Below are 20,281 nucleotides of genomic sequence, written 5' to 3'. Positions count from 1 at the left end.
GATTGCATGGCTGTCAAAGATGCAATTATTTAAATGATTTCTCTTGAATATTTTGTTGTGGTTTCTTACATTCAGAGAACACCAATAGTATTAAGGATAGTATTGATTATTAGGGTCTGCCAGGAATTCAAGGTGATGCCAAAGGGATTCTCCTAACACCTGTGTCCTTTGTCAGTGATCGTCTTGTTTTTTTATTTCCTGTGCTCAATGTTAAAACTTTTCTTAGATAGTTGGATATATCTACTGGTACTAATTGCATAAATACACAACTGAAGTCTAAGTTGGGTAGATTTAGTGTAATTGATTAATTAAATAGTTCATTAGTCTTGTTCACTTTTCACAAAGAAAATATATTTCAGGTGTCTGGATTTAGAGTGATATACTGAATATCTCAGAGAGATCCTGGGAATTTGGAACAAATACAAACCATTGATTTTATTATTGCTACTCACAGTATAGGGCACAAGCCAGAGGAAGAGTGGGAGAGAGGGATGGAGGAAAGAATGAGAAAATAGATAGAAGAGAGGATGAAATGTTTTGTGGCATCGCTGCGAGAAAGCCAGATGGCCTGTGACTGTACGCTCATGGTTGGATGCAGGACATTTCCACTTGTGCGATACTGCCAGTAACAAAGATGTGAGAAATGGCCTGTTTGTGGTAATTAGTTGAATCTTTGTTGGAGAAAAAAAAATCTGTCCACATTAATCTGAAGACAGTTATTGACCCAAAGGAGAGGGAAAGAGGGAGAAAATACTTTGGCTCATCTATTCTGATCAGTCTCTGTTTCCACATAGAGTTTGCTGCAGACGGGGCGGTGAACACGATCTTCCGAGCCAGTCCAAGGCCCTGACACCTGAAAATAAACACTGTCTCTCACACTGCCTCTTGTAATCACAGTCGAGCAGTAGGTAAGAGCCAGCAGCAGCTGTGAGGTTGGTGGGCCGGTCCAGTGGCAGCCTCGATGGCCAGTGTGACGCAAGCATGACCCACAAAATGAAATTTGTCAGTGAGAGAGACGACACTTGAGTAACAATGCCTCCCTCATTGATTCCCATCCCGGCTGCAGAAAGGTGATAAGAGGCCAGGGTTTTGTTTGCGGGAAATTGATTTATTCTGAGAAGTCGGATGGCTCAGCCAGGTTATTTTTACTAGGGAGGCAAAGGTGGCACTGAGCATGACATGACATACTTGATACTTCAGGTCTGACAGGGGTTAAAGTGGGCCGGATCGATTTGTAATGGAGCACCTTTGATTAATAAGTAGATAGATCTGATTGGCAGTTTCATCCTTAATAATGTGAAGTGAGTGCATTTTTCCCATGCTGCAGCCTGGCCTTACTTCCAGCTGATGCCATCGAGATAGTCACTCAGCAAATCACAAAGTAATGTCACCCCACGGCCCTGCCACCACACTCAACACACATCCTTTTTCCACTCTCATCTCTTCAGTGGATGATTTTGATTTTCCTGCTCCCCTCCTTGATCTTCTCCTGGAGTTTCAATTCCCTCAATTTTATTTTCCCCCTACATGATGACATTTCAAAATCTCAAAAGTATCACTGCTGTTTGTAAGTGTATATTTTTATTTATTTATTTATTTATTTTTATTACATACTTATTCCACATATTTGTCGGTTGTGTCTAAACAGAGTGAGGTGGTTCTTTCAATGGTTCTTTTAGCTTCGCTGTTGCAGAAGAAGCAATATCCTGCTTATCCAGGAACGCATAAAAAGCTTTATGTCAGAAATTCATAGGTTATTATAAAGATCAGCTCTGCGTGACTGGAAAAGAGCAGAGATGCAGAACCGCTTGTTGACCGTTTTCAGAGAAATGAGCTTCTGCCTCCTCCCTTAACCTGACGTCATGTAGATGTCAGTGAGCTCGCGGCCGCAGTATTTATCGTCTGCGTCTAGCTGGCTGCACAAAGGGAGCGAGCGCGAGCACAGTTACTACCTTCTGAGGTGGTAGGTCATTTCAAATGTAGCGTCCCAAACAGAGCAAAGCAAATATCACCAAACACACAAGTTTTTTTTTTATGTAGAGCTTGGCTATCTGTCTTGCTAGCTACTGCTAAGGTACAGTAAATTCATTTGGGAGTTATTTAGAGATTAGTCATTTTTTTCCCCCACTGCACCCACCTGCCAAATCCCACAGTAACCCCTGAGGTTTGACATGTGGCCTCCAGCTTTAGGTCCTGTGAGGTCTAATGTGCTCTATGATGACAAGGACTACTCAAAGAGGGCAGGCTTGGAATTAGTGAGACAAGATAGGAGGGTTAAGTGCTCTTTGGATGTGCTCTTTCAGAAATGGATTTAACAGCTATCAGTGTCATCTAATGGAGGACACAAACGGGAAGAAATGCCCATTTTGTATTTTGCAAAGATTTTGAAAAAAACTCAAAACTCAAAAACTAAACTGAAAAAGTAAAATGTAAATGTTTTCAGAAATGATAATTGCACTTAACTGTGGTCCAACTTTGTAAACCATTTTGAAAAAGAACACTTATTTTCTTTTTTGATATCACTCTCACATCTGTACACAAAATAGGGTTTTGTACGAATTAAACAAACAAGATAAATGTGTTACATACTGAGCTTTGTTACCTTTGTGCAGAGCCATGCTAGCTGTCTTTATTTTAAGCTAAACTCACCAGCAGCCTCACACTTAGCAGACAGACCTAAGAGTGATATTAATCTTTTCATGTAACTGTTGGAAAGAAAGCGAATAGGAGTATTTCCAAACATGTTGAAATACTGTCTTCTTTAAGCATGGCTTCAAGAGTCAGCATGCTACTTTGCTAATACTTTCACAAGTGGCATTTTTTTTTTTTTGCACTATTTTCTTAAGCAACGTCATTTAACCAGTACAGTGTTCCAGGGTAAAGGAGCAGTTTAGTTAGGTTTACATTAGACTCTAAGCCGTGTATATGAAATGAGGCACAGCTTGGACACGTCTTAAAGAATAACTCTTCGGCTGCTGAATGATACGCAGCTGGCTTACATTGATTCAGCACCAGAGCATCACAGCAGGCAGAGATCATACATGCTTCACACCCTCATTTCCTCCCTCCCACTCGCACTATTTCTCTGATTCCTCTCTTCCTCGATATCTTTCTCTTAGTGTGTTTCCTTCCATCTTTTTATATGCAGGCCTTCCTCTCTTGAACCATGTTTTAGTTTTAGTTTAGTTCTCCTATTCTAAACATAACAAGACATGAAAAATATGTTATAACAAGTCTTTTAAGGATAAGTTTTTTGGAATTTAAGTAGAGTAGACGAGAATCATTCTTTCTCCTCCTTTCTCTCCCTGTCATAATCATCCTCTGTCCTTAGCTAACTTCTAACCTTACACCCACATCCACCCATGTTTCCAGCCCCCCAGCTGTGGCAGTGATAGATGTAATGACTAGAGGCTGAGCACCCTCAACCCATCCCTGCTGCTCCTCAGCCTGCTCTGCTGATATGCACAGCCATGCAGCAAATCAGCCCGAGCTGAATCTGGCTCCACACTGGGGCTCTGTTACCATGAACATGGCATTCACAGCCTCAAAGCTGTCAGTTCAATGCCTGGAGGGATGTTGAAAGGATAAAGTGGGATGTAGATTAAGCAGATTTGCTGTGAAGCAGATGTACATCACATACTGAGCAAGAGACATGTCACTAATTCAAACAGTGACTTCGAACGGCTGACTTGTTTGCTGTGGGCGACCTGCTGTCATTAATTTTTGGTGGAATGTGCTGTGGCATCTGTTTGTGATTGATGATAAAATTATGTTTTCAATTACGATGAAAACCTTCTTATGAAGAAATCACCTCCATACTGTTAATTAAATACCTGTATGTACTTGGCAGTGTTGTTTTTTTAGGGGTCTTTGACTGAGCCTGTGCACCCACATCTGCATCTTTTTGTCCTGATTCTTTAGTGCGTAGAGTTTTTCTGATCTGAAATCAGTTCTGTGTAAATCTGCACCTGAGTTAGTGAGAAAATCTGATAATTGATGTGAGGATGAAATGAAGTCCATCAGGGAGAGATGAAAATGACAATGAATGGTAAGTATTCCAGGCATCTCACTGACGTTCACTTCCATAGTTCTTGTCCTTACATGATTAAGGCTTTTTTCAGTTATGAGTTGTGGATGACTTTGTAGATAATGACGTTCTAGTAGTTGTACTTTTGCAGACAGATTGTGTTTAATGGCGAGTTTTAAGTGCCAGCACTGCGCCAAAACTACAGAGGGTTGTTTTCTCTAGATTGCATTGACCCTGGGAGAGGCTGGCAAGGTCAGGCCATAGTTTCACTGTAGAATGAAAGATTGAAAACAGCTAAATGCCTTTATATGCAAGGTTTAAATTAATGAACTGGTATTTTAGTATGTCACAGCCAAGGTGACTCCTCTGATGCTCCAATAAGAATTATGGCAACAGCCTCCAGCAGGATAACAGATGTGTACTCTATGTATCCGTGCAGCCTGCCTTAGTGTGTTTGTGTGTATGTGATTCTGGTGGCATATAGATAGTTGTCCTGCAACTGCAATTGTCGTCATCAATTTATTTTATATATTTTTTTTAAATATTTTTGTGTTTATGCTCTTGGCCAAGTAATCAGCAGATAAATTCATAATGAAAATAGTTGTGAGTTGGAGCCCTAATTTGCTTCAACTCATCAGATTTCTTTAGTGTACCCAACAGTCTAAAACCCAAAGCTATGTGGTGAAGGGCTGCAGCTAACAATTATTATTTTTGTCTGTAAAATGTCCAAAGAAATAAAAAATGTCTAACCTAACTTTCCAAAAACTTGGGTCACATTATTAAATTACTTGTTTTGTTTGACCAACATTCAAAAGCCAAAGATGTTCGGTTTACAAGGATTTAACACAACAAACAGAGGCAGCAAATTCTCACTTTGGAGAAACTGAAACCAGTTTTTGTGCAAAACTGACTTAAATGATTAATTAAATATCAGAATCAGTTGCACACCAATTTTCTTCCAATTAACTTTAACTTTCAATTAAATTTGGTTTAGTATCACATGCAACTATTAAGTGGCAAATCTTCAAAGTTAAAAGCTGGAATCAGAGAATGTTTGACTTAAGGGACTTAAACCATCAACTATTTATTAGAACTGACTAATTGTGTCAGCTCAAAAACACAATGTAAATGCTAGTTTAATGACTATAAAACCACAAGACACGATCATTACTGATTTCTGTTGATCACTTTTTCACTTAGCTCAATCTCCTTAAATGATTTAAAACACTCTTTCCTTAGACAAACCATTTATATAATAAAAAAAACAAACTGTCTATCCAAGCTCACATCATCTTTGTTACTGTGTAAATTAAAGGTCAGCTCTTCATTTTAAGCACAACCATGTTCTGAAGAGGACCAGGGCATACCACAGAGGACTATAATCCCCTGCTCTGTAATGGTGTATGTACATGGAATTCTGCAGCATAAGCTCAGGAAAAGTTTGGGAGTTAAACTCAGGTTCTTGCGTGCGAGCACTCAGCGCATCAGTCATGGCCGTGTGTTCTGGGAATTGCCCAGGCCCGTTTGCTGGATCACAGATGGTGGCTCGGCTGAAATGCTGGATAATCACCCTCTATGCAAAAAAAAAAAAAAAAAAAAATGCAATAGGGACTGAAATGAAATGGAAGAATAAAATGTTCACTGGCAGCGTACAGACAGTGAGGTGGCTGGTCGATGTCATGGACCTCCTCACCCCATTGGCCTTGTGTGATCTGCTCTGGGGGAGGAAATCCTCTTTCCCAGCCACAGCCGGATATTGTGATCTATGAGAACTCAACCCATTGGTCCACAGAGCCACTGAGAGAAGACCTAATTTGTTTAAGTCCAGCTATGATGAGCAGGATTTTATGCAGGCGGAAAGAGCAAAACCCTCAGATTAATACTTTAAGAACATCCCAGTGGTAATTAGCATTACTTACCTTGCAACAACAAAACATGAATGAGTTGTACGTCATACCGCAGTTCCCTTCTTAAAGGATTGCTATAAGTTACTAACATTCAATATCATATCAATTATATAACCCTTCTCTGACTCAGGTATAAAACATTACAATGTGTAACTGCTTGGTCCTTACCTTCTCTTGGTATTGCCTGCGCGAGGAGTCCAGTGATTGGATTAGAGCCGTAGCATGACCCACAAACATGGCGTAGCACGTGGCACCTACGATCATACTCAGCATGGTGATCCACAGGTCAGACATGCTGACGGGTGCCCGGGCACCGTACCCGATGCACAGCATGTGGCTCATGGCTTTGAAGAGGGCATAAGAGTACTGCTTACCCCAGGAGACATTCTGTAAAGAGAGAGAGAGAGAGAGAGAGAGAGAGAGAGAGAGAGAGAGAGAGAGAGAGAGAGAGAGAGAGAGAGAGAGAGAGAGAGAGAGAGAGAGAGAGAGAGAGGAACGGAGAGACAAAGAACGGGTGGGGGGGAGTTACTGCGAGGCAAGAGAGGGAAGGCTCTGCAGCAGGCAGGATGGAAAGACAGGCTTTCCTTTGATGGATCACTGAACCTCTACCAGACATTCTGCCAACATACTCTTCATGCCTCAAAGCCTAATGCCCTCACTGAGTGACTGAACTTTCTACCTTTTCTCTTTTTCTCTCTCCTCCTTCGGCCTTTTCAACTTTTTGTTATTTTTCCCTCTCTGCTCTCCCTCCGCCTGGATGTACCTGCCTTTATCCATTTTCCGATTTGCCAAAGGGTTGAGAACAGTTCGTGTTTGCAAGGGCTCAAAAAGTGCTGAAAAACACCCAAATTTGCATTATTTACAGAAGTCTGAAGCATCGTTTCCCTCAACGCCCTGGGCATCCTTCACAGCAAGGGGCACATCAAAAGGAGGGGAGGACTGGCTGGATTGTGTTTTCTCCCTCCCTCTCTGGTTTGTGTTGTAATGGGATTCAGTGTGTTAGAGGCAGGGACAGAAATGCAAAGCTGGGAGGAAGGGAAACCATGGCTGCAGTCCCTACACACGCAGTCATGTGACATATCAGCTCGACTGTGCGAGAGTCTTCCTTTATGAAAATTCAGTGAGTCAGCCACCAACGACTCTTTTGAGCGGCTCAGTGTTTCAAACGGAGGGAAGCGATTTGCGCTGGGTTGAGAGTTGTTCCTTTCATCGTTCACAGCATGTGTTCTCCTCACAAAGTGATGCCGTCTCATGCGCCCTTCTCCACATAATAATAATATCTCGATCTGGGATCATGAGCCCCCTGTTATCCAATAATGTGTCCAGCTGGGTTCATGAGAAACCATTTCATTGCTGACTGATTAAGTCACTGACGACTGGGAAACAAGAGGTATTATGAGGTATGAATGGATATTATGACCACGCGGGCCTCTGGGCATAGATGCCTCAAAGGTGTTCCCTGCCACAGTTGTAGAATTTTATCGTAAATTCAGAGGGTCCATATTGTCTTCATCCAGAACTGATCATCCTACATAAGTGATGAGGGAATAAGCCCTCTGCGTGACGTTGTCATGTAGGTTTCTTTCTTGTCACAACCTCAAAGTAAATTTTTTACTACTCCCTGCTATACTGAGTTTTCTTATACAAATGTGTGCAACATCATAAATGACTTTGAGTAGAGATTGTCCAAATGTGTGTGCCATTATCCCCATTTGAATGATTATTACTTCTCACCGCTTGCTCTAATGCCAGGCATGGCCTATTTCTTTTTGAGCCTGGCAGTTCAGAGCAGCTAGAAACACATTTGCCTTAAGATGTGATCACATGTGTCACATTGTATGAACTCGTTTGTTTCGAGCACATCCCAGCCTTTAGGCAATTTTGCCTATTTATATAATAAGAAATCACTTCCTACAAAGAATCACCATAGAAGGCTTGAAAATTTACTGCATTTTCAACTACATTTCAGATTACAGTTCTTCTTTCCACTTTTTGTTGGTCTCAGACTTTGAAAAAATCCTGGCTGGGAGTCAGAGCAGGATTTAGACTCATCATTAATACAGTACATGTCAAATGTGAAAATGGGCCTTTTCCCCCGGGGACGTGTGAAATCTCTAGTGAGCAACAGAACAGATTCTTAGAGGCTACATCTGTGAAGACCCAGTACGTCCCTTTCTGGAGACAAATGCGACAGCTCTCTGGTAAGGGGGCTGATAGCCATAGCCAAGTTGCTGACTCCTCCAACAGCTTCACCTCCAGTGGACAAGAAGTGCTGAGGAAGCGCTCCATACAGAATACGTACCTCACCCAAAAACAGAATAGCTAATGAAAGAAATATGAAAATATAGTTCGTCTCTGTCTTTTCTGACGGCTGACAAACTTCCACACGTTGCAAGATGCACTGGTGTCTCCTTTTTTCAGGCCATTCTCCGTTCTGCTTGACTACACGCCGTTCATCAACCTGGTTTTGGTAAATGAGTGAATTTACAGCTAATCATCTGCCTTGGATGACTCACCAATTCTCATCTCCATGCTGATGAGTTGTTTCTTCCAGAAACTGATTAGAAAATTTGTGATAATCACACTTGCCAGCTTAAATAACAAACAGAGTCCAGTTTGTTTGCCTTGGCAGATTCAATTTTTTTTTCTTCCAAAGAGTTTAGTTGACAAAATACATCATCTTTGAGTGCCATATGGATAACCACAATTCTTCCAATAACATTCACTGTAATGGAAATGTCTGTAGCTGCTGTATGTGAAGGAATATGTAATATTTCTTCTGTGACACACAACACATAGACTGAATATAATCTGTTTACACACACGGGGAACAAACGCACCCAACCATGTCAGTGGAACAAATGCCATTTGTGAGGTCATGAACCTTAGGTGTCCCTCCACATTTGTACATTTAGCATGTGTGGTTGTGATGGTGGGTGACTGTTAACTGAGCAATAGAAAGCAGAGTGTTTGTGTTGACATATTTGTATGCATGGGAAAGCAGAGAAATGGTTTTGCTAGATGATATTAGACAAGCCAGTGTGACTCACCACACCTTTTGCTATTTGCCCTGGTATGTGTTCGGTGCACAGATAAATAGATGCAACAGGGATTGTCTGCACTGGGGCATGGGAATTATTCTGCTGATTATTTTTTTGATTATATATATATATATATATATATATATATAGTTTGGTCTATAATATATCAGAAAATAGTGAAAAATGTTCACTATAACTGCCTGAGCAGCAGTGCAAAACCCAGAGATATTCAGCTTATTACACACATACACCAAAGTAAAACTGCAAATCATCACAATGGAAGATCGGGAAATTGCTGACTTTGTGAATTTGTGATGATTGATAAATCAACTAATAGTTTCAGCTCAAAGTTTGAGACTTTCTTGGTTCAACAAAGGAATGTATCAGTTTTGATATTTATTACAGTTGTGAATACTGATCACTTGTATTTACCACATAAGATTTAATGTTTGCATTTGTTCATGTATTGCATCCATATCATACGGTCTCTAGAGTGGACTCTACTGCTACAGGTGTTGCTCCTATGAATTCTTGAGTTATGGCTAAAATTATGTTTTGTGAGGTCGCAGTGACCTTGACCTTTGACCTTTGACCACCAAACAGTTCATCTCTGAGTCCAAGTGGACCTTTGTGCCTATTCAAAAAAATTCCCTCAAAGCAGTATTGATATCACAGTCAAGAGGCCAAAAACATCTTTTATGAGGTCACAGTGACTTTGACCTTTGACTTTTAACCGGTTTTGGTTCATCCTTGAGTCCAAGTGGACATTTGTGCCAAATTTGATACAAAGTGCTACTGAGATCGTGTCCATGAGAATGAAATGTATGTACGTATGGACGAACAAACTGAAAACATAATGCCTCTGGCTGCAGCTGTTACCAGCATGGAGGCATAAGAAGTCCTCTGTTTAAGCATGGCTCACATGCTTCCAGGTTTTAGGATTACAAACTGTGGCACCTCCTTAAACTGTGATTAAGATTTCCTGCTGGATTTGGATGCTACAGTAACATCTGATGTCAAAATGAGAATAAAGCAGCACCAGTAAAAGTTGCATGCTTGAGGTAATGCAACAGGTAACGTATCCTTTTTTTGAGGATGACTGTAAAATCCCAGAATATGGGAGGAGGGAATAAAAAATTCATACAAATTGTAACTGAAACTGATGTGTTATGGCCATTTGACCACTGTGGTAAAAGCACTTGAGGAGATGCAGGTGTAAAATGGCCAAAGGTACAAAAGGCGGTTTAATCAGATGGAATGAGAAAGAGAAATTCTTGTTAAAAACATTTTAGCTATAAAGCCTGTAAAGTGACTTCACAGGAGCTCTCAATGTAGCACCACTAAAACCACAACACAAGCCAAAACACCAGTGATGCAGTAACTAGTGTTATTTTTCACTTCACTGTTGTTCCTCTGTTTCATTCCTTGTAAGTGTTTTCTTCCATGTGCCATCAGTGACTCACAGTAGGTCTGGTGCAGTGCATTATGATTGTAACAGCCAATCATACACTTGTATATTGGACTTTTGTTGTCTGTTTACGGATGTAATCAAAGGACAGGCGTAAACATGTATTTTTCTCCAGTATGTTCAAAGTGTCAAGAACCACCACCATTGTTTCTTGCTGTATAGCCTTCTGTGAAGAGTGAGTCATTGCAGTATTAACATTTTTTCCCCGGAAAATGCATTTTATTTTTTCCTATACTCTACAATTCCCTTGACTTTAATAAATGTGGCTGACCCAGCAGATATATTCAGTTCCTCCAGAGTTGTTCTAAATATAATTAAGCTCTGGATGAAGCAAAACAAGTGGCGTCAGATACTGCATATTCATCTCTCAGCGGTTCTGCCTTTGTTTTATAAGTCGAACAGTAAAGTGAATTCACAGACGTCATTATTGCATGTATTAAAACGAATCTCATCCCACACACTGTGAAAAGTATTACAATCAACAACACATAACTTTCTGTAATTAGACTGAGCCAGGCGTTCGACTGCGTACGCTTGTGCACTTAACAACTTGCCAGTATTGCAGTTCATTAAGCACAACATCGTGCCTCCGACTGTCTTCTCGCACAAGATGTAACCGGTTATGTGACCAGGAAGGCGATGCCGATCGATGATTCACCAGCGCCCCAGCGCTGAGTGTGACCCAGTGCGTTGGTTGTTGTTGATACCGACACATAACAATGAGACTAACAGGATGTAATGCTCGGCTGGGCATGATTTGACCTCTCAACAACAGCAGCGCTCATAGGGCAAAAAGCACAAATCACAGTGAGTTCACATCTGTACTCCCACAGATGCCCACTGATTCATTAGCTGTCCTAGTTTCACTGCAGGATAATTTAATAGTGAACAAAAATACATTTGCTTTCTTTTTTATGGAAATAACACAATAGAGAGTCTTGCAGAATGTGTGTGCATGTGTAGATTTTAGATTTTGAATATATTTTGTCATATTTTGTTGTAAATGCCTTTTTAAAATTTCTGCTTTAAAGAGAATGCAGCTGAATGAGCAAAACATCCGCATTAACTGACGGTTTTAATTACTCAATCATATAACTCTCTAAAACCCGACAAGCTGTCCCATGCACGGGGGCGAAAAAAAAAAATGTGACGCACAATTTTCATTTTTCAATTACATAATCAAACTACAAGCTGTTCTCCCTGGGAGGGCACAGAAGGCACAACAGTCTTTGAACACACGAGCGAGGAAGTGAAGGGATTTGCAGGCGTGCATGAGAAACACACGGTAAGTTGGCAAGTGAAGCACACAGTCATGTATCTCAGTGGGAAGTTTGTGGGTTTCCCTTGACTCTGTTGTCATGCTTAGCGTCAGCTCAGCTGTTCTCATGCGGGATCCTTCTTGGGATTGGCCTGCCCAAGCTTTGGTCTGTTGATAGGGCTTCAACTAGTAATTATTTTCATCATAGAGTAATCTGCAGATTTTCTTTAAAAAGAAACTGAAAATAGTGAAATGCCCATTATGTTTTGGAAACAGTCCAGACTAACATCTTTAAATTTCTTGTTTTTTTCCACCCAACAGTCCAAAACTAAAAGACATTTAGTTTTGCAACTGCTTCTTTTGCAAATTTGAGCACTTTGACATAATGAATGTTTGTCATTTTTGCTTGAAATATAATTGAAACTATGAATTGATCATAAAAATAGTTGCTGATTAATTTTCTGTATGTCGACTAATCGTTAAATCAATTAATTATTTCAGCTTTTTTTTGTTGGTGTGGTTAAGGTAGCAGGTTATGCAAGGCTGTTAGTCTCCATTATGATGTGTTTACTTCTTGTTCGCGTAATGTATTTCTTAACTTTTCAACTTTTGTAGCTCCTTTCTTTTAACTTTCTCCGAGGGGTTATGAATAAATCAACAATGACTTTCTGAGTGGACAGGTGACTTTTCCAATTCTCAATCATGTGCAGCAGCCACTTTCACTGATTAGCACACCCCCAATCAGAAAGGTTAAACTCAGCACAGAAGCAACCTGTTCCATGTTCAGGAAACGAGAAACTGCCTGAACTCTCCAAATGACAATAGGCTCCACAAAAACCAAAAGTCATCCTTTGCCCATCAGAATTGAAATTCATTTTCAAATGTCCTGCCACAGTCCTTCAAAACTGAATTCCAACTTAGCAGCTGTGGAAGTCAACAATTCTGGAGGAAATACGCCTGCATTTCAGAACAAACCAAGACTCAAAAATTTTACTATTATCATTGAGGACTCTCCAAGGCTGAGGGGTGAAAAACACACCCCACAACAAACACATGAGTGTTTTCAGCCAAACTACTAGGGGTCTCCACGGGTTCAACAATTTGTGCCTGCACCCAAAAAGACCCAAACAATCTATGGACAAGAGCCCAACCAAGAGAGGCAGACCTGATCAGAACAGGTTGCACAACTGACTGCTATTAACAAGTTAACATCAATTTACAAGTAAAGTTAGTGGCCTTCTCTCCTGTACTTGGCCATGACGCACATAAGCCAACCTCCTTATCAAGAAAATTGGTAAAACACATCCATGATTAGTGCTGTCTGATCACTGCTGGGCTTTCTCTCTTCCATCTGGGTATTACAAATAATGTTAATCAGACCCAGGACCTGCAGCAAGAGACCAGGACCTGACCTGGACCAATTTCACTGTAGGAAATGTGGATCTGAACCCATATGGGCCTCAGGTTCTGGGGTTCAGGTGGACCGGTGAAGACCTTTACAACCAACCGAAAGTACTCTGCCCCAAATGATTAACCAAGAGAACCAAAAGAAACATGCTTTTCACAATAGGAGAAAAGCAGTATATTAATATTACTGATATGAAACCAGTGCATCTCCTTGTTCAGCAAGAAAGGGAAAAAAATTAGATTAATTCATAACTCTGGGCTGAAGTGACTCACTTAATGGAAAGAAAGACATGGGATGGTCGTGGGTGATCCAGGGAATAAAGAAGCCGGAAAGGGTGACTGATGCTGAAGGGTGGTTATGCATGGTTAGCCAGGCTTTTCAGTTTTGTGTGTGTCCGTGTGTGTGTGTGTGTGTGTGTGTGTGTGTGTGTGTGTGTGTGTGTGTGTGTGTGTCTACCTACAGTATCTGTCTGCCTCTAACTCTCTCTGAGACATGAATCCTCAGCGGACTGCTGCTCAGCTGTCTGTCTCTTAATATGAGCCCGGACAGAAACAGTACTCACGCGTACACCACATAAAACACACATGCTCTAACACACATATCTTCATACTGTACCTGCAGACACATGCAACAGCCCATCACCCTCTCACCCGAGCCAACACAGTGACAGCAAGCATTATCTTGTCTGGTGATTAAGTAAATGCAGCCTCTAAAGAGTAAGAAGCTACTCTCAGGCCATTAGTCAAGGAGATAACAGCCCTACACCCTGTGCTGCACCACTCAGCAGTATCTGCAGTCCTCGTTGGCCCTGCTCTTCTTCTCACAGCTGGAGACAGAAAGTACTGAAGCCAACAATAGGGGAAAAAAAAAACAAAAACAAAAAAAAAACATGACACAATCTGAACTTGAGCAAACGAAGCTGAGAGACGTGACCTTTGAAGGCAACGTTCACCTGACAGTCGCTCTCCTGACAGGCCAGATAATCACATTATGTATTTATACCTGCAGTAAATAGAAGGGGGGATATATCTTATCAAGATTTTTAGCTTATGAACACTAATGCATTGTGATGGTGTGAGAAGAGGGATTCCGCATGTGGGTTGGGCTTTTCACTTTGAATTTACCAGGCTGCAGTCAGCACACAGGCCTCTACTTCTGCACGGATCCACAGGGAAGTGTTTTCCACAAATTGCTCATTCTACCACATCGCAGTCAGTAACACTATGTTAGCTGCTCATGGGCCGACTTCCTGCAGTACTTATCACATACACACAGGTTTTAACTCCAGTGTGTCTCATGTAGGGTTTCAGCTAAGCTGTTAGCCGTTTTGTCAAATTAATTGTGTATCTTGAGAAAGGAAGTGTGAGCACGTAGGACAAAAATGGGGGAGAAACCAGATTCATCAAGAGATTCATCCTGAGTTTTTTTGTGATATGATCTATCTGTGCAGCTTCCTTTGTATTTAGACATAGGGAAGCACTGTTGTGAACTCTATTTCCCATGTGCACTTACATGAAAGAGCACAGGTTTGCCATCTTTAATGTCACTCCAAGCATTGAGAGCCCCTGTTGACTTGCATTTTGCAGAGGTTTTATTTTTGGCCTTCTAACATGGAGAGAAACTGGTCTCAAATTAGTCTTATGACATATATGATAATCCTACTCCACCAGTCTGAGATTTAAAAGTATTAGTATCCTTTAGACTAGGTATACTATCCTACAGACAAGCAGCTACGGTTAGAACACGATTCCTATAACTTTAAATATCTGTGCAGAGCTAGGAGACATACAGAAGACACGCTGCATACAAATGATTCTACAGTTTCATCTGACCAAGGAGAGCGAGTGTAATTCAATCAGTCATCGCAGCTGTTTTAAATCTCCTATAAGCTTCCAGCACACAGGTGTCTTATGTTAGCTCTTTGTTTCACAGGCATGCTGCAGTCTCTGGCTGTGGCTGTAGCTTTCCATAGCGCAAATGATCCTGCCACACAGGGGGGCAGCAAATTAGCCTTTCGCATGACGTCCATTTCGTATCGATTTGCATACAGGAGGGGAAATACGTCTGAGCTGCTCATCATTAAGCCTGGTGATTACAAGTAAATGTGGATCCAGAGCATCAAAGGAAGGTTAAAAAAAATCAGTTTGCCCAGTTTTGTGTACATGACTATTAACATGGATGAATTGTGACAGCTAAGTGGGAAATTATATCACTGCAAATTCATTTTTGGAGCAAACAGAGATGGATCATGTCTGTTTGGATGAATAACACATGCTAGTTGGTAGTGGGCTCACTTGGGCAACTCATTGCCTCGAAGTAAAGATAAGCGTGGGATACAGAGTTGTGATGTTGAGGGAGGCTGACATTTGCACCTCCAGTCTGATGCCTCTGAGCAGTCAGTGTGCATGTGGAGTACTGAAGTGTTTGTCGGAGAGAGGGAGATGAGAAGGCAGAAAAGTTCCCTGGGCGAGCATTTACAATCAGCATTACCCAGGAGGCCTGTACACCCCATCACATTGCTCTTAGAGGAGCAACTGTAGTCCATTTGACCCCAACTCAGAGAAAGAGAAGGAGGCGGAAAGGCACAGAAAAACACAGCGAAAGGAAAAAAAAAAATCTGTATGCAAACCTCAGTAGTTTAAAAGAGGCAAGACATCAGTATATCAGTAAATAACAAACAAAAGTGTAGAAAAGGAGTTGTATCAAATCTGTAAAAAAAAAAAAATCATATAGGAGTTTATCAATAGGAGAATCAAATAATCATTTCTTGTTAATTTAATGTAAATATGTAAGTTTTGTTAATTTAAAGTTAATTCTACTTAGAATGTCCTGTTTTTTTGAGACTTAGAACCTATAAACCCAAAGTCTTTAGATTTAAAATGAGCTGAATGAATGAACTGCTGAGAGTTCACTCAACTCATTACATTAAGTTTTTAGAGAAACAAAATTAGCATATTAACAGTTCCATGCATAAGAGTCAAAACTCTTTTGTAGTTAGAAGAAAACAGACATGATGTGAACTTGCTGTATGTCTTTGATACATGCAAAAGTATGTGACACTGTTAACCAAGACGAACCTGAACACTTAAGTTCAGTAAATTTAACTCAGTTTTACATTTTCAAAACTAATAAAACCATATTGAATTAACTATTTAACCTAAGTTCAGTTAACTCTCATTTTTAAGACAGCTGGGGAACTTCTGGAACTTAAAATGATTTACAGTGCATGCACTATGGCACTCTTTGGTCCAAAAAACTGGCTCACTGGCCCATTAGGCTGTTTCTTTGTAGGTTGACAGAGCAATAATGTACCAGCAATAACGTCCCTGATGAAATGTGCCTGCATTTCTTATTTATAGACAGGCCCTCGCTCCAAATTAGATACTATATCAAAACAAAACACCAAGAGAATACAGCGCGGGGCCTGTATCCACACCGCAACTGATCATCTCACTCAGTGGTCCCTGTTTTTTATCTGTAGACATCTTTTTGTTTTTGCATTTACGGATACTCATTATGACTTCAGTATTTTTAAATTAATACACTTATCATTATGAGAAATATATTTTTCACAGTCTCTGCACATTTCCCCGATAGACCAATAACCTGTGCAGAGCAGCCAACCCAGACTGAACTCCTACAATAACCTACATGGCAAATCTCACCTTTTACCCACAGTTTAGTGCATCTGCTGGTGTCTAACATGATCACCAACTGTGCTCTAATCATAGCTCACTGAGGAACGTTATAACAGCACCAAAGTGGTGTTCACACTGGTCTGATCTGGTTCAAGAGTGGTTAACCAGCCACGGTAGTTCAACACTGGAACTCCACTATTGTTCCAAAACAGTTACCACATCAAGTTGTGTCCAAGTTTTTGATCAGTTTCTTCAAATATTTCACAGTAATTCACATTCAGAGTGATCTGGGAGTCCGTCGGTGCACTTCCCCTCCACTGCAATTAACTTATCTAGAGCTGATTTCTGAGGCTGCATTTGATCTAATGACAACACACCTATGTGTCAAGTATACACACAGAAATCAACCAATTCACTAAACCCCACCCACACACAGGGACTGTCCAATCGTAGCTTAGGAAAGAAGGTGTGACAGGCCTGTGGAAGCCAGTTCTGGACTGTATCCCAGCCAACATTGCAAGAAAAAGTGTTTTGTTTGCCAAACACATACTGCACTATAATAATAGGACTAAGCTCTATATTGCAGTATAAGAACAAAATGCTGTTTCTTCATTTCCAGCTCTTCTACATTGGTCAGCTACTGGTGAGGATGTTGATGTTTTGTATTTGTCATGTAGATTTAGCCTCAGTTTTTTAACACTATATCGTGTACAAAGCCATCAAGCGCATAAAATGAGAGATATTAAAAAGTCCGCTGGACATGACGTTTTCAACTGACTCATGGGCTTAATTAGCTAGTAAGCTAATTCCAGCCGATTCTGCCTCTGTCTAAACTTGTGGGCTTGCTGTTTCAAAAATGACTAAATCTGCCACTGTTAACCGCAGGCACAGCAAAGGTAACGAAGTGGGTAGTGGGTCTTAGTGAATAGTCAAGACTGCTGTGTTCAGCGGCACTGACACACACAGTTTCTACATATAAAAATGCCAAAATAACAAACGAAAGAGAAGAGTGTGTAATACTTACAACCATACCGTTTAGGGACACCCAGCAGTCAGGAGGGAAGTCTTGGAGGAGAGGCACCAGGTACTGGAGACAGCCATCCCAGTGACACAGAAGTAGCATCATCCCTATCAAATTAAATATTCTTACCACTGCACTAGCCAGGTCATAGGTCATATGGAAGATCTGCCAGAGAGGAAGAAGAGAGAGAGAGACAGAGAGACCTCAGTTAGACCTCTTCAGTACAGTGTTATGAAGTGATACGAGCTCGAGCAGTCGACACAGATGCACACAGGTTCAAATTTAGATCTGTAAGTGTCTCTTAAACATAACATGCACTGGCTTTCAGAGACATTTAAAGATTTTTTGTACAAAAAAAGGCACTTAAAATGTTCATAAAAGCACAAAGTCACCTTTGAAGTGGAGGCATGGTGTGTCTGTTTGGCCACCAGAGAATTTGGTTGTCGCCTGTCTGTGTGTGTGTGTGTGTGTGTGTGTGTGTGTGTGTGTGTGTGTGTGTGTGTGTGTGTGTGTGTGTTTGTGTATGCGCATCTTTGCACTCACAGATGTTGAACTGTTCATAATTCAACATGGCTGCTTTCCAAAACAAACAGAGCAGTGGAGGAAATGCACATACAGCACAGGGCAGGTAATGCAGAGAGAATGAGCTGAATGAAATACTGAAGGAGGAAGGGGAGCGCAGAAACGCCAGGAGCTGGGGCAACTCTTACTGCTGGTGTGGCTATTAAACCAGAGCAGGAAGTTTCAGAATAGAAAGTCATCAGCAGGGTGAGTAACCACATCTGCAATGAGAAGCGGTTTCATTTACACTGGATTGGGGCGAAGAGAATTGACTCATGGCCGGTTGGCTGGGGCACTAATTCAGAGTTTCTCATTAGCATGTGAAACCCATTACTTCTTTCCAGGTTAGTTATTCCACAATCATCCTCACACTGAAGCTCAATTTCTCCTCCTAAAAAAAGCTCAATATGGAAAAAAAAAAAAAGATTGGTGGGTTTTGCATAATAAACCTGTCCCATTCGCCAATTTGTTGAATGAAAGATTTCAGGTAATTATCTATTTTTAAATTGATGGCTTTCCATCCCCTGTAAACTGCCCATTCTACTTATCATAAGTGAAATGACTGGAGTATACTTTATGTTTCAGGCAAGTTTTTCAGCACTAGTGATGAAAGTTTCCAGAGTTTCAAAGTAGAAAATTAAAGAAATTAAAGAAAAGAAATTAATGCAAATAATCAAAATCTAGTTCTGGAAGTAACCAATTGATTAAAATGATGCATGTGTTTGTAAAGTACACTCAAGTTACTCTACTTAAAAATGAGCAGCACTGTGTTACATTAAACATGTCTCTTTTCTAACAGTGTCTTTTACTTTGTATTTAACCCCAGATCCAGTCTCAATTTTGATGTTATTTGCCTTTTATTTTACTCCTCAGTTGTGTTCTTGCACCTTCTGGCTCATATACCTGAGCATTTGGAAAAAATACCGACCATGTTTGACCAAATTGCAAAGGCTGCTCTGTTCCTCATCTCATCCAGTGCAATCACTCCAGAAAAGAGAGAGAGCCTGAGAACAGACGTCATGTATATTGGCACAATTCTGAACCAGTTTCGCCTCAAAATCTACCATTACAGCCCCACCAAACCCCAGGTGCTTTAAAAGCTCTTTGAATCCACATCTCTCCACCCCGGCCTATTGTGACTGTGCTGTAACCTTTCTGCACAAAGGACAGTGTCCACACACAAAACAGAGGAGAGAACAAGAGGCTGAGCTGATGCTCAGATCCCTCTATGGTTCAACTCATCCACAGGGAGATACAGTGCACTGCCCTCAAAGGCTAAAATTAGCCACTAGCTTACAGGATGGCTGTCTCAATGCACCCAGTATCTCCTCTGCTGCCTACATCTTTATTCTTAATTTAGCACCGTGTGTGTGTGTGTGTGTGTGAGTGTGTCTCCACATTCATCACAGTTTGATGACACGATAGGACAGAACAACAGACACAGGGAGAGACAGACAGACAGAGAATGGGAAAGACAAAAAAACAAAGACAGGAAGACATGAAGGTAACTAATAAAGGTACATATTCCTGGAGGATTACAATAGGAGTGGAAAACAGGAAGTAGCACTTTGGTTCCTCTTTGACTTGCAAATGACTCACACCAGGCAGAAATAGAGAAGGCTTGACTGCCTGTCTGCACTTCTCCTCCTTCAACTAATGCGTAGTTGAAAAACAAAACAACGGAGGCTCATAAAAATGGGGATCAGGTTTTGGGGGACAGCAAGTGTGAAGTGAAGGTTGCAGAGAGGATTTTTGCAAATTCTCTGAGATCATTTCACTCTGCTGGGAGGCCTCTGCGACCTTTGGGTCAAGCTGAGTCATTGAGGCCAGAGAGGAGAGATGTAGAAACTCATTAACACAATGTGGGGTTTGTTTGGGTTTGTATTTCAGTCTGATAAGTCTGCTAGTGGCAGCAGGTAGCTGCAAGGTAGTGGTCTATTATTAGAGTCCTT

At 41.0% G+C, this 20,281-nt stretch overlaps 1 protein-coding gene and 1 long non-coding RNA gene across 2 annotated transcripts in view; one reads left to right on the top strand and one right to left on the bottom strand.

Annotated features, from left to right (window-relative positions):
* The window catches only part of LOC139611250 (uncharacterized), a 115,640-nt gene that overhangs the window by 35,149 nt on the left and 60,210 nt on the right, over positions 1 to 20,281 (top strand). The window lies entirely within an intron of this gene.
* LOC139611428 (potassium/sodium hyperpolarization-activated cyclic nucleotide-gated channel 1) overlaps positions 1 to 20,281 on the bottom strand; it is a 65,202-nt gene that overhangs the window by 18,899 nt on the left and 26,022 nt on the right. Inside the window, exons 3-4 of the mRNA XM_071466117.1 lie at positions 17,772 to 17,933; positions 6,103 to 6,321 (exon numbers count right to left, since the gene is read on the bottom strand). Coding sequence (XP_071322218.1) covers positions 6,103 to 6,321; positions 17,772 to 17,933 — 381 coding nt within the window. The remainder of the gene's footprint in view (positions 1 to 6,102; positions 6,322 to 17,771; positions 17,934 to 20,281) is intronic.

This window comes from Trachinotus anak, unplaced genomic scaffold (assembly GCF_046630095.1).
Source record: "Trachinotus anak isolate AG129_WGS33_773 ecotype Australia unplaced genomic scaffold, CSIRO_AGI_Tana_v1 ptg000028l, whole genome shotgun sequence".
In the NCBI taxonomy this organism is placed as follows: Eukaryota; Metazoa; Chordata; class Actinopteri; order Carangiformes; family Carangidae; genus Trachinotus; species Trachinotus anak.
Note: the sequence above shows the minus strand (reverse complement) of the source record. Positions and strands in the feature narration are given on the sequence as shown.